Source organism: Girardinichthys multiradiatus, chromosome 10, assembly GCF_021462225.1.
Source record: "Girardinichthys multiradiatus isolate DD_20200921_A chromosome 10, DD_fGirMul_XY1, whole genome shotgun sequence".
Classification (NCBI taxonomy): domain Eukaryota; kingdom Metazoa; phylum Chordata; class Actinopteri; order Cyprinodontiformes; family Goodeidae; genus Girardinichthys; species Girardinichthys multiradiatus.
This window is the reverse complement of record NC_061803.1, coordinates 37,227,303-37,242,131: the sequence shown is the minus strand read 5'-3', so window position 1 is coordinate 37,242,131 and position 14,829 is coordinate 37,227,303. Positions and strand designations below refer to the sequence as shown.

General features: G+C 40.7%; 1 protein-coding gene across 4 annotated transcripts in view; it reads left to right on the top strand.

The window, feature by feature from the left end:
* tmem94 (transmembrane protein 94) overlaps positions 1-14,829 on the top strand; it is a 71,001-nt gene that overhangs the window by 46,151 nt on the left and 10,021 nt on the right. For all 4 annotated transcript variants that reach the window (XM_047376771.1, XM_047376770.1, XM_047376773.1 and 1 more), the window contains 3 exons: positions 1,955-2,087; positions 3,060-3,175; positions 3,367-3,466. In XM_047376771.1, the coding sequence (XP_047232727.1) occupies positions 1,955-2,087; positions 3,060-3,175; positions 3,367-3,466 (349 nt within the window). The remainder of the gene's footprint in view (positions 1-1,954; positions 2,088-3,059; positions 3,176-3,366; positions 3,467-14,829) is intronic.

Genomic DNA, 14,829 nt, shown 5'->3' with positions numbered 1-14,829 from the left:
GTAACCATGCATGTTATAGACTGTTGGAGGAATCCAGAGTACCCAGAGAGAACCCACTCATGCACAGTGAGAACATACATACCGCATGCAGAAAGACCTCAGGCTGGGATTCTAACCTGGGAGCTTGTTGCTGCAAGGCAGCAGTGCTACAACTGTACCTTAGTGCAGCCCCAGTAGAATATCCTGTAGTAGAATATCCTTTAACCCAGTCAGTTCCAGACCTTATGCTTAAGCAGTTCCAGACACATGGGTTAGGCAACAGGACAATGATCCAAGCACATCAGTAAGTCAACCTCTAGAGGGTGATCTAGTTAAAGGATGGACTTAAATCTAGTTTAGATGCTATGGGATTACCTTAGGCTGTTTCTGCTGGAAAACCCTCCAGTGCTCCTAAATTACTAAATTTCTGGAATGAATAGTGGGCCAGCATTCTTCCATGGAGAGGTTAAACCAGTTATTAGTTTGAGTTTTTGGTTAGGGTTAGGTGGGTTTGATTTGCTTTTTCCCTTTTATAAATAGAATCATCATTTAAAAACAGGCTTTGGGTATTTTCTCTGGTTATCCTTGTCTGATATTAAACTTAGTTTGATGATCTGAAATATTTAAGTGGAACTAAAAGTAAAACCAGAGGAAATACCTTCTCACAGTGTTGTAGAGGTTTCCCTTGTTCAGCGCAGCAGAGGAATGGTTCAGTACCTGACCTGTGCAGTTCTAGATGAAATGGTTACATAAATCGTTTAGCACCATATCAAATGTTACATGAAAAGGCAGACCAAAAACAGACCAGGAATAACATATGTTAATCAGAACCATGGGTCACACTGTTTGTTCTGAATCTTTAGTAAACTGAACGAACTGAACTACTTTAAAGATTGGAGGGTCTCTCTATAGGAACACTTTAATGAAGGTGAAATATTGATCAGAAAAACACAGAGGAATGCAGTACTTGTTGGTAAAGGATGGGATTTGAAGAATGATGGACAGTACCATAAATGGGTATCTTCTTCAGGGATTACCTGTTTCCTTCTTTTTAAATCACCTTGAAGCTATCTGACCTGGGTTCTGTACATGCAGTAGGATTTTAAATCCAAATCCATTTTTTTAAAGCACATAAACAAATTATTCAAACCAAAGTGCTGTACAGCACTATAACAGATCAAACCATGGCCTAAATAATAAAATAGAATGGAAAAACAATAAAACTAGAAATAAAATGTGCTACAAGGACAGAAATGAATAAACTAAAAACTGAAACAAACCAACTCACATTTTGTGTTTTTTTAAAGAGAAAAAGACTGGGCCTTCTGGTCAGCTGGTCAGAGAAAGCAGCTGACCAGAAACGTAAGGCTGAAACAGGTGAGAGAGGTATGGAGGAGCAAGACCATTTAAAGCCAAGAGAAAGACCACTGTGGAAGCTCTGGTGATTGGACAAAAGAGGACAAGAATCAGATGTTGCTGCTATCAGATGGTGCAGATATCTCATGTAGCTTATCTGATGTAAAGGCAGAGGTAGTTCAAACACTCCTTTTGTTGGTCTCTCTTCTTGTTTTTCTAAAGTTACAAAAGTGTTTTTTAGTTTTCCAGATTTAAATATAGACCTCACCAACCTGGTTTAGGTCTGTTTAAAGGTAACAGGATGAAAAACGAGGCTTTCGTGAGCTTCAGCTTCAGGGTAGAAGAAATGGTTGGAGTTGTTTCCATCTAAAGGTGCTGCAGACCTTCTGTAAGGTTGTGAGAAGTAAATTATAACACAGTCACTGTTCTACTGAAGCTGAATCTGAAAGGAACCACTGAATATATTTAATTAATAAATATCTCCCTCATTGAGATTCACATCATTACAAATATTAAAGCTAAATGAGGAAAACTTAATGACTACAGTCTGTTTAAGGTAGAGACCTGTGATCTTCTGTGGGATGGTTCTCTATGAGAACATATTGATGTTTCTGTGTAGGTGTTTGCAGAGAAGATGGGATTAGAAACAGGCTGGAACTGTCACATATCTCTGACTGCAAATGGAGATGGTCCCTGTGAGGGAGCTCCATCCAGCACTGGCCATGGTTCGCTGCATGAAGACCTCCACCAGGGTAGGTTTGCTTCTCAAACTTCAGTTATTATTAACAGATAGGATGATCTTCTAGCATTTTAATCAGCTTTTCCAGGTTCTTCTTTCAACTATTTTGGCCTTTTTTGAAATATTAGAGAAGTTTCATAAAACCTTTCATGCTTCAGTACTTGATGTGATTGGCTGTCTCCTGGCTATGGCAAATGTGTAAATGAATAGACTAGTACGTTTAAATTTTCTGGAAATTTAGAACTGCAGTCCAAGTCCAGAGTTTCTATCCCATTTTCTAAATCAGTCAGTCAGTCAGTCAGTCAGTCAGTCAGTCAGTCAGTCAGTCAGTCAGTCAGTCAGTCAGTCAGTCAGTCAGTCAGTCAGTCAGTCAGTCAGTCAGTCAGTCAGTCAGTCAGTCAGTCAGTCAGTCAGTCAGTCAGTCAGTCTTTCTTTCTTTCTTTCTTTCTTTCTTTTTCTCCCTCCCTCCCTCCCTCCCTCCTGTGTTGGCATTTCCATACCTAAAGCCTGTCCACTGCAGAAATCTATGCTGGAAATTCATAATAAACTGTATGTAAAAATAGAAGTCACTAGTTTTTTTTAAATAAAAATGAGTGTAAAGACCTTAGAACTTTGCAAATGTCTGGAATTTTGACCTGAATATTGTGTAGGAACTCTGGATTATGTGCTGGTCATATAAACCGTCACCAGCTCTGTTGTTTCCACCTTATATGGATTCCCTCCAAGTTCCATGGATTTTGTGTTCAGTGAGAGAGATGTTAGCTTCCCAAAACCAACTGTACACAAGTTTTGCGCTACTGCAGGTAAATAAACCCTGAATGGTGATCTGCACTGCAGTGAGAGGTTAAGCAGCCATACTGGAGGCAAACCTGTGTTACCAGTTAGACCTGGGATGGTTCATTTAGGTCATCCGCCAAAGCAATGGCAACAGTATATAAGATCTGTTATTTGTCCAATGTCCATTTTCCTCTATTATGTTCTGAAGATTCCCGAGATGAAGCAGAGGGTCCCCTGCTGCAGGAGGAGGAGGCTCAGTCCGATCTGGCCAGTTTTCAGCCCACAGACAGCGACGTGCCAAGTTTCCTGGAGGATTGTAACAGAGTAATCATCACCTTATCCATACATTGACATAAAGCAGTATTCATTTCATTCAACTTTCTTCCATTGTTGCCAGGCATTTTGTGCTTATTTGATGCTTTTAGATCATTTTAAAGAATAAATAACTTGAATTTAACGTTATATTTAGTCTGATTGTGTTGTTTTACAGTTTACATCTTCCTGCTCTTTCTCAGGCTAAGCTGCCCCGTGGGATCCACCAGGTTCGTCCTCATTTGAAGAACATTGATAATGTGCCTCTTCTAGTGCCGCTCTTCACCGACTGCACACCAGACAGTGAGTCACATTTCTTTGTTTAAATACATTTTATTTCTTTCCGGGTATTTGACTATCTATATGTTTTTTAATAATCCTTCTGGTGATTGAGACTAGTTTTATTTCTACATAATTTTATTCATTTGCATTTTTGTAGCACCTGATGTTTATCACCAAACCAAGGGTTCAGTTAGGGTGACCAGATATCAAAAAAACAAATGCGGGACAACAAGAATGCTTATGAGGGCCATTGTGGGACACATTCCCAACACCATGATGATGTCATAAATTAGAATTTAACTAAGATCTCACATTACATTCATCAGTCTCTGCTTTGAAACATTGTATTACCACAAGTTTGAAAAAAAGGTTGCAAACTTTTAAATTTTAACACTGTTAATCTCAGCTGCTGCTGTTACCTTGTCTGTCTGGCTGTCATCTCTGGGTTTGAGTAAAATGATTCCATAGATTAGCAGGCGGCTTTTTCAGCTGTACATTTCTTGTGCGACTCACTTTTACAATGTCTCTTCACATCGTACTCGCCTCCATGTGAAATTGAAAAATAACTTTGGGAAACTTCATAAATATTCTTCAGAGATCACCTTTCACTGGCCTCACCCAGTTATAACCTGTTTCCCAGTCTTTGTTGTGGCTGCATTTTCTTTTCTGTGACATATTTTCCATTATATTCTGTATAGCCTAATGATGTAAGCTATACAAGAAAACCCTTTCCTTGTTCTGTTTTATTTTACTAGCATTGTGGCAAGCCGGTTGGTCATGACGTGGGACGCTGATGTTGCATATTTTGATTGACAGCTCTGTGATATTGACTGCAGCTCTGCTTTCTTTGCATTTCAGAAAAGCTCCAGTCAAATAGTTTTTTGACTTATCAAAATTAGACCCAGTCAAATGCGCGACATTGTTTTTGTCTGAGGGACCCTGGGATAGGAGTGAAAAATGGGCCACAGTCCAGCGCAAATCGGAACATCTGGTCACCCTAGGATAGAGGTGACAAACTCCAGTCCTCGAGGGCCGGTAACCTGCAACTTTTAGATATTCCTCTGCTTCAAAACACCTGAATCAAATAATTAGGTCATTAGCAGGACTCTGGAGAACTTGACTGCATACTGAGAGGAAATGCAGCCATTTGTTTAAGGTATGTTGGACCAGGGACACATCTAAAAGTTGCAGGACACCTGCCCTCGAGGACTGGAGTTTAAGACCCCTGCCCTAGGTCAAGGGCCTAACTTTGGGTCTCTGCCTAAGTGTTTATTTATTGAATTATTTACTTTTTTAAAAGGAGTCAGGCTAATTTTGCGCTCCAGTTTTAAAATTTATTCTAATGCTTTTACTGTGATTTACTTAACTTTCCTGTTTTCTTTGTATTTACTCTGCAGTTTTTCTGTTCCACATCAGTTCTGCAAATAATAAAAAGCTTACTTTTACTTCATCTTTTTTCTAACACAGAACCAAATATTTTAAATTTTTAGAGCATCTTCATATTCATGAATGCTGCATTGTGGCGTTTCAAAAGATTCACAATAATTTGATGTGGTTTTCATTTTTTGTTAGTTTACGTGAAGGATGAAGAATAACAGTTTATGGGCGCGACGCTGGTGGTGTAGGGGTTAGCGCGCAACCACATACAGAGGCTACAGTCCTCGAAGAGGCCGTCCCAGGTTCGAGTCCTGGACCCGGTGACCTTTGCCGAATGTCTCCCCCTCTCTTTGCCCCTCCTTCCCGTCTGCCTACTATCAAAATAAAGGCCTCTAGTGCCAAACAAATTCTTAAAAAAAAAAAAGAATAACACTTTATAACTGATGAAAAACATTTGGCTGAAGCAGCAAATTACACATTTTAGGATATTTAGAAAAAACTATCCCCTCCATGATTTCCATGAGAACTTGCAAAGTCGCAGGGTATTCAAATACTTCTTTTCCTCACTGTATGAAAGAGAGGAGGGTTACTTTTCTATTTCTACTATGTCTTACTGGCACCAGGAGATATTTTCCTGGTTAATTGAGCAACACCTGTTTCTGTCTACATGTAGAACTGGACTATTGGACTAGCTGCAGTCATGGGATGCAATGTGATGATCTGAAGGATCTTTTAATGTGTTTTGTAACTTTAGGTTTAAATGCTTTGATTTTGACTAAAGATCACATATATTTAACATCATGATGCAGATCCAGCTAGAAGCTCACAGAGAGGGTTCCTGTTGTTTTCTATCACACCCTGATGATGCTCATTAGTGAACCTCCACCTCATGTCTTGCTGGGTGAATCAGTGATTGGCGCTAGCTTACAATTAGCCCATTCTGAGCAGATTCAGTTATTTATTCAAATTGGATAAAAAGTTTTTCTATCTAAGGAAACCCAGCAGATTGCATCCAGTCAGAGATTTGTAGCAGTCACTCCTCCTAGATGAACATGTAGAGACAGTAGACAGTCACTGGCGTTGGCTTTGCAGCAATCCCTCATACTGAGCATGCATGTAGCGACAGTGGAGAGGAAACCTCCAGCAGAACCAGGCTCAGTGTGAGCAGCCATCTGCCACGACCGACTGGGGGTTTGAGTGAACAGAGCAGAGACACAAAAAGAACACAGAAGTACTGATCCAGGAGTACTTTCTATGGGAAGGAAAAGTAAATGTTAATGGATGTAGCTCCTTTAGTCGTTTCACCTAGAAAGAAAGAACAGATAAACTCTGAGCCAGTTTTCAAGGTTAGAGTCTGAAAGAGAGCATATATGGTTAGTCACAGTAGAAGCTCAGTCAGTAGCTATGTCTAGGAGAGAGAAAGGGTTAAACACTGAAAGACAGGGCCATGTGGGTCATCGGTAGAGGGTGAACATTAAGTTGTTGCCAGCAGAAGCTCGGACAATGCCCCTCTCCAGAAAGGTGTCACAGGTAGACAGAGTCAGGCTAGGTGTAGCTTCTAGAAAGAGAAATGAGAGAGAACATAAAGTTAGAAGCTGAAATAACAGCAAATAATGCAAAAATTGGAGAGTAGTATGAGAATGTAGCAGAGAGAATGAAAGTGGTCATTATGTCCTCCAGCAGTCTAAGCCTATAGCAGCATAACCACAGAGATACCTCAGGATAACCTATGCCACTGTTGTGGAATTTTCTTATCAAAGTGGAGAGAAGTTGACTCACAAGAAGAGAGAAAATCCGGACTTTGCCTTAATAAGTTTTATTCAAAGGCATTCAGCGTTTGAATGACTCTGTCACCAAGCAAGTCAGTTGAACAGAGCCCCAAACGCTATTTACACACAGTATTTATACCAGAACAAGACAGTGTTATCTCAACTGCAAAGAGTCTGTGTTTTACGACCCTAGACCCTTCTCGGGTTCAAAGGTGACAAGGTTACCTAGGAACAACCATCTACTCTCCCAAAGGCATCACCCTGAAAAATGGCCTTAACCATTAAACTTCTGATAATGACTTTTACAGCTTTCTCCAATAACACAGAGGTTCAGGGGAGTGAGGTAACCCAAAGGTCATACACTGTGGAATGTTTTTAAAAGAATTTCCATCACACTCCCCCCTTATGATCATAAAACAATCATACAAAAAATTCTAGCAAACCAACACCCAGAAAAAGAATCAAAATAAAAGAAAAAAAACAAAGAAGAAAAAGGAAAAGATATATAAATCAAACACCATATAGTCATGGCCCTCACGAAGAGCTAAGGTTCGCAAATCACCAGGAAAACAAAACTGAAAAAATAAGAACACCGCAAAAAAAAAAAAAAAACCCCAAAACTCCATGTATACCACTAAAATGCTGAACATCAGTAATAACTCCCCAAACACTTTAGAGTTAGCACATCATTAAATCATCTTAAGCAACATAAAATCCATCGGTATCCATACCATCTGTCACCTCAAATGCAGAATCATCACAATCATGACAAACAGAAATTAAGTTCACATCCTTATTAACAGGTAACATGGAAAAATGTATCAGTCTCATTACCATTCCCCTAACCATTGGAATAATACAACACGAAAGAAACATCAAAATCAAAAAGAAACATAAAAGAATCACTCCAATCTTTACTAACCAAGATGTCCATCCACCAGTAAAGAACCAAGACCAAGGATTCCAAGAGGAACTCATATTTTCCTTCCGTTGGGTCGTCAGCAAGTCCTCAAACTTATCATGAATACTTGTCATGTTATTAGACACATCAGAAATAAAAGTGCAACATTGTTCCCCAATTAAATGACAAACACCACCCCTCTCAGCTAACAGATAATCCAAAGCCATTCTATTTTGCAAACTCATAGTTCTTATAGCCTGCTGCTCCGTAGTTAGAACAGTGAAACCTTCCTCAGATAAAGCAGTAAGATTTTCTAACTCAACTGACAACTCATTAATCCTATGGGCAGCGTTAGCAGCACCATAACTAGGAAAAATTGTACCCAAAATCCCTTTCCAATGTGGGATCCTAGCTCTCTTTTGCCGTTTGAGCATTGTCTTCCTCTCTAATAATGGGCTGATTGAATCATAAGTCGTGACCGTAGGTAGTAAGTGAGCTAGATAACATACTCCAGACCAATTAGCAGGCAGATACAGATATGATCTGTTTCCACACATCCAAACCATATTCTTAGGACACGAGTACCCATCTCTACTAGGAAAAGTAACAAGAACCCTGGTTAATTTACTTGCCATGCCATACAATTGACTTCCATTTGGTAAGGCTGTAAGATTAAGAGTTAACACAAAAGGATCTGGAGCCAAAGATTCTGAAATAGTATAAGGATCAGACCTGACAGGACAAGGTCTAGATGTATTAATGTGGGTCAAGGCACATGAAACTGGTATAATAGTTTTACAACCCTCCGTCTTTCCAAGGAAATAAGGTGTGCTTTCCTCCTGAGCAATACAAATATCTGGATCTTTAATCGGATTTCTATTACCCCGAAATCTATAAAGAGTTCCTGTAGACGCACACGTTAAATTAGTCTCACTAGAAAATTTACTAACATTTCTGCTTTTTCTTACAGTATAATTCCTCACCCAAGGAAAAATTACCTCCACCAACCGGTTATCTGGAAAGAAAGTAGCTAGAGTATAAGCAGTATCAATAGGAACTGGTACCAAAAATGGTTAATCATTAATAGCATGTGGAATCAAACAACAAACATAGCAACTATCATTTCTTATCTTCCTCACGGTTTGATGCATTAGTTGCCACCAGACATTATCAGCATGATCATAGTAGTCAGAAAAGTGATGAATCTCTCTTCGAATCAGCTCAGAATCAGTATTATTAACACAATTCCTCAAATTAGCCTTACATTGTCTTTGCTGTACCTTTTCCCAAATGAACACAAGAGTTATAAAAATACTTGCAATACCAATCATTAGCATCAGAACAGACCATCTTCCATTTAACTGCATCGTGACCTTGAAGTGGAATGTCCTTTCTTCTGGTACAGAAAGCAAACAGTTTTTTCTCAAAGAAAACAAATTATAAACAACTTAAAAAAAAACAAAAATCCTGCTGCCTCTCCTGAGTGGCTTCTGCGCTTCAAGCTGCCCTGTTACCAGTCTGGTACAGGTGGGCGGTCATTGGTAGGAGGTTCAGAACCAGGATGCTGCTCAGGTGGTGTTCCAGTGAACACCTTGCAGTGCGTAAAATGGACCCAGGTGTCACGTTCCTGGACCTCTACAGCAGTGTGAGTCACCAGCAGAATTTGAAACGGACCTCTCCACCGCTTGTCTCTCCAGTGACGTCTCCTGGTATCTCTAATCAGCACCCACTGTCCTGGCTGGAACTGGTGCAGGGGTCTGTCAGCTACTGGGGGTAAGGCAGCTTTCACCGTCTGATGAGAGAGAGAGAGAGAACGTAACAGAACCTTACAATATTCCAACATGGAATGTTCAAAATGAGCAGTTGTTAGTGTGCTTAGGTTAGTACTCGGTCTTCCCCCTGTATTTGCAGGTCTCCCAAAAAGGATTTCAAAAGGACTCAAATTAGCTCTGGATCTATTCCTCATCCGCATATACATAAGAACCAGAGGGAGAGCTTTTGGCCAGGACAAACCTGTTTCTTCACAGCATTTAGCCAACTTATTTTTTATTGTTCCATTTTCTCGTTCTACTGCTCCACCTGATTGTGGGTGGTAAGCACAATGTGTCTTCAACTGGAAACCTAGAAGCTTACTAATTTCTTGCAAAGCTTTGTTAACAAAATGTGTCCCGTTATCACTGGAAGTCACCTCTGGGATTCCCCAGCAGGGACGAATCTCTGTCAACAAAGACTTCGCTACAGCACTGCTGTCTGCGTGTTTCGTTGGAAACGCTTCAACATATTTAGAAAACATGTCCACGACCACTAAACAATATTTCTTCCCTTCAGCAGGTGTCAACTCAATGAAATCCATCATCAAATGCTGAAATGAGAAGCGTGGAGGTGGATGTGCCGCCTGTGATGGTGCAGGAACCCTCGAGGGGTTGTGAGAAGCACAGAACAAACATCTTTTACAATAATTTTCAGCTACCACTGAAAACCCATTTGTATACCAATATTTTTTAACCATATCCAGCATTCCCCCTTTGGACACATGATCCAATCCATGCGTCCATTTAGCAAACCAGGGACAAAAAATGTTTAGGCAGGCATGGTCTACCATCAGAAACATGCCAGCCAGAACTGCTGTTAAAGATACACCCAGCTCTTCGCCATTTTTCTTTTTCCTGTGAAGTAGCAAAAGATTGCATTTCAGGAACAGTGACAGCTTGCGGATCAGTCAGAGAAAGAAAAGATTCATTTGAGGAGAAAGGCCTCAAAGCTGCAGTTTTTGCTGCCGAGTCTGCGGCTGCATTACCCCTAGAAACAAAATCAGACTGTCCTGTGTGCGCAGCACACTTAACCACAGCCAAACGTGCGGGTAACATAATAGCATCCAAAAGATCAGACACTTGTTTAGTATTCAAGATAGGTTTTCCATCTGATTTCAAAAAGGAGCGATGTTTCCACAAGGCCCCGAAATCATGCACCACTCCGAAACAATATCTTGAGTCTGTGTAAATAGTCACAGTCTTTCCTTCTGCCAACTTGCAAGCTTCAGTCAAAGCAATTAATTCAGCTGTTTGAGCTGAGTAATGCGCTGGCAAAGGACCTGAGCGCAAAACAGCTGAGTCAGAGCACACTGCAAACCCTACTTGGTTCAGACCTACTGCAGAACGGGAGGAAGACCCATCTACATACAAGATAAGATCAGGGTTAGTCAAAGGGGTGTCTTGCAAGTCAGGACGAGGGGTACAAACAACATTTAAGACAGCTGCGCAGTCATGACTTTCACCATCCTCCTCAGTAGGCAGTAGTGTGGCTGGATTTAAAGTGTTACAACGTTTAATTGTAATGTTGGGCATGTCCAATAATATTGAAGAATACCTCAGCCACCTTGCTGCTGATAGATGAGACGTATTTTGTTCCAGGAGGATGATGGAAACAGAATGTGGAACAAAAACTGTCAATGGATTATATCCAACAACGTCACGTGATGCCAACACGGCTTTCTCAGCTGCAGCAACAGCTCGCAAACAACCTGGCAGCCCAGCTGCAACTGGATCAAGCTTACTGGAATAATAAGCCACAGGTCGCAATTGATCACCATGAGATTGCAACAACACAGATGACATGAAACCAGATTTTCCATCCACCATTTGAATAAATTGTCAGAGTTTGGTAAAGCCAATGCAGGCGCAGAAGACGGCTGTTTTTAAATCAATGAAAGCCAGTTCTGCCTCATCTGTCCATTCAATTTTGTCTGCAGCTGCCAAGCTCCGCCCATATATTAAACTGGCCAAAGGCGCTTCCAGCTCAGAGTAATTCAGAATGTGAGCTCTGCAATAACCTGTCATACCCAAAAATGACATCATTTGTTTCTTGGTGACAGGTTTTGGGATTTTCAGAACTGCTTCAATGCGTTGAGGGGACAGTTTTCTGTTTTTATGTGAGAGAACATGACCAAGAAATGTCACTTCTTCCTGTACAAACTGCATTTTAGATCGTGAAACTTTGTGACCCTTTTTATGAAGATGTTGAAGCAGTTTCAAGGAGCAGTTTCAAGGTGTCTTTCCTACACTGATCCGCTGATCCTGCTGATAATAATAAATCATCAACATACTGTGTAAGGACAGTTCCAGGAGACAGAGTCAAATCAGCCAAAGAGTCCTTCAGAGCTGTGTTAAAAATAGTTGGACTCTCTGTGTAGCCCTGACAAAGACGAGTAAAACAATATGGCTTCCCATCCAACTCAAAAGCAAACCAATACTGACTGTCCTTGTGTACAGGGACAGAAAAAAAATGCATTTGCCAGGTCTATCACTGAAAAATATTTAGCTTCTGGTGGAATTTGTGACAGAATCGTAGAAGGGTTCGGAACTGATGGTGCACGGGCCACAACAGACTGGTTGGCAGCCTGAAGGTCCATGAGAAATCTCCATTCGTCAGGCTCTCCAGGGGGCCTAATTGTTTTTTACAGGGAACAACGGTGTTCTCACAGGTGAATTTGGACAGGGTACAATTACCCCAGCTTTAAGGAGGGAATCAAAAACAGGACGAATTCCCTCCAAAGCTTCCTTCTTCAATAAGTATTGTTTCTGACATGGCCTGTAGTTTGATTTAGGAGTAACAACAACTGGCTCACAATCTGTAATAAGACCAACATCATATTTGTGAGCAGCCCACAATGAATCAGGCAGCTCCTCAAGATCTGCATCCGCAGAAGAAGCCGTAGCTAAAAACAGATGTGAATGTGAAATCAGTTGCACTGTACGACTACAGGAAACAACAGTGGGACAATGTCTTTTAAAAGCATTTTGAGAAGGAGACGCAAACACATATGGGACATCTGTCTCCCTCCAATTCGTGGCTAGGAGACAGTGTCTAACAAAAAAACCCCACATCCTTCCATTCCATATTTTCAGACTTGGCCAATGATACATGCGGCACCGAACCAGAAACTTGAAAAAAATGCAGCTGTTCAGAGGTCAAAGTCACAGATAAAGCTGCTATGTGATCATTCCAGTACATGTCAGAGAGGTGCACTCTCTCATTTGTAATTTTGTACCAACTGTCCTCATAATCAAAATCAGGTCCTTCAGATACATGTGAAGTACAATGCAGATCATCTGCACTCATTAAATCACAACCAGGTGCCACAGCATTTACTGCCAATGTGACAAAATGTTGAGGTACAGGACCAACTGGAAGCTTCCACTCATATGCATATAAGGGTTGATCTGGGGCCCAATGTACTGCAATGTAGTCATAGTCAAAGTCTTTCTGAGTGTGAACTGTCAGTCCATCAGGGTTTGAAATAATAGCAATATTTAATCTGCACATCAAATCTTTACCCATCAAATTTAAAGGACACAAAGGAGACACCAAAAAAGAATGTTTTAACTGCACTCCCTGTGGAGTGGAACACTTTAGAGGAACCGAAAAACTTTCCCTAACTGTTTCACCTGAAGCAGAGACAGAATGAACATAACGACCACTCAATTTTGGCTGCTCTTTGATACATTTAGCTGATAAAACAGAGTGTGTCGCTCCTGAATCTACAACAAAATAAATTTCTTCATCCATCATAGAAAACATAGGCATTCTTTTAAAAGCAGGGTTCTGTGTATGGAGATACGTGCCTGGTAAAACTACGGAGGCACCTTCTAAGTGTAATATGGCCTCTGTAAGCAACCTATGTGAATCAGTATCATCATGCAACTGTGTGTGTGTTTGTGAAACCTCACGCTCCTTAAGAGACCCCTCTTCAATGCAAGTGACAGCCAGATCCAGGGTCCCGTCCTCCCAAATTAAAGCACATGTAACACAATCATCTCCACCTTTTTCTTTCATTATTTTATAAATCGCAGAGTCTGGAGAAGGAGATACATACCCATAATGCCTTTGAGGTTCCGGAACCCATTTTTTCTTTTTACCCGTTCAGCGGCACGTCTGCCGACTGGCTTTTCTCCTTTATGAGGTGTAGAAAATTGCAAAAAACCACCCGCAAAACCCTGTGTTCTGCTTTTTGTTATTGTTTCCAATAACAACCTCCCTATTTACCTCTACAGGGTAACGTGGCACTCAGCTGATGTCCTCCCTCTCGCAACTCCAGAACCTAATTAATTAATTAGGAGATGATGGTTAATGTGTAAAAACAAATATACATTATATCATACAGAGCAACTTCTCACCCAGATATATTTGTAGACAATTAGTTCGTATCCAATCAGCCAGAAGCCGCAGGCGGGCACCCGGACTCCACTACCGTAATATGGAGGTGGACTGAGGACAACGTCTCCAGGCTGGCCAGGCGTCCGTGTCCCCTCCTGCGGTCTCCTCTGGCACGTTAGATCCTGTTCGTGACGCTAAAATTGTTGTGGAATTTTCTTATCAAAGTGGAGAGAAGTTGACTCACAAGAAGAGAGAAAATCCGGACTTTGTCTTGTTTTATTCAAAGGCATTCAGCGTTTGAATGACTCTGTCACCAAGCAAGTCAGTTGAACAGAGCCCCGAACGCTATTTACACACAGTATTTATACCAGAACAGGACAGTGTTATCTCAACTGCAAAGAGTCTGTGTTTTACAACCCTAGACCCTTCTCGGGTTCAAAGGTGACAAGGTTACCTAGGAACAACCATCTACTCTCCCAAAGGCATCACCCTGAAAAATGGCCTTAACCATTAAACTTCTGATAATGACTTTTACAGCTTTCTCCAATAACACAGAGGTTCAGGGGAGTGAGGTAAACCAAAGGTCATAAACTGTGGAATGTTTTTAAAAGAATTTCCATCACACCACTCTAACTATAAGCTTTATCAAAAATGAAAGTTTTAAGCCTAGCCTTAAAAGTACACTGGGTGTCTGCCTCACAGACTAAAACTAATTTACCACTAAATACATCTTGCATTCATAAGTGCCGTGCACCTTTCGGTAAAAAGGCTGGTAATACGAACATTTTCCGAAGGTGTAGAAGCAAGCAGGGTGTTATCTTGTATTTCTCTTCATCCTTCTTTCTTTCCTCCATTCTATTCTCCTTCTCTCCCCTTTTTCTTTTTTTTCCTTTCCATTTGTGTCTCCGTGTCTGTAACAGTTGAAATAATTCCAAAGCAGTTTCTAATAAAGTTTATTTTTATGAATATCAAGCAGAGCTTTAAAGCGTTAGCTGTAATGCTCCACTTGTGAAAGTAAATCTGTTGGGCTTTTTATTGGCACTCAGACAACAATTCTGAGTGCTACTCTGCTGGACAGGACACGGTAAAAAGAAAAAAAGTGAAGTCTGTCATTTTGGGGCTTAATGCATCTTTTGAACAGACATAAACTACTAAATGTCTTCTTTCATGGAAACATTTGGAGC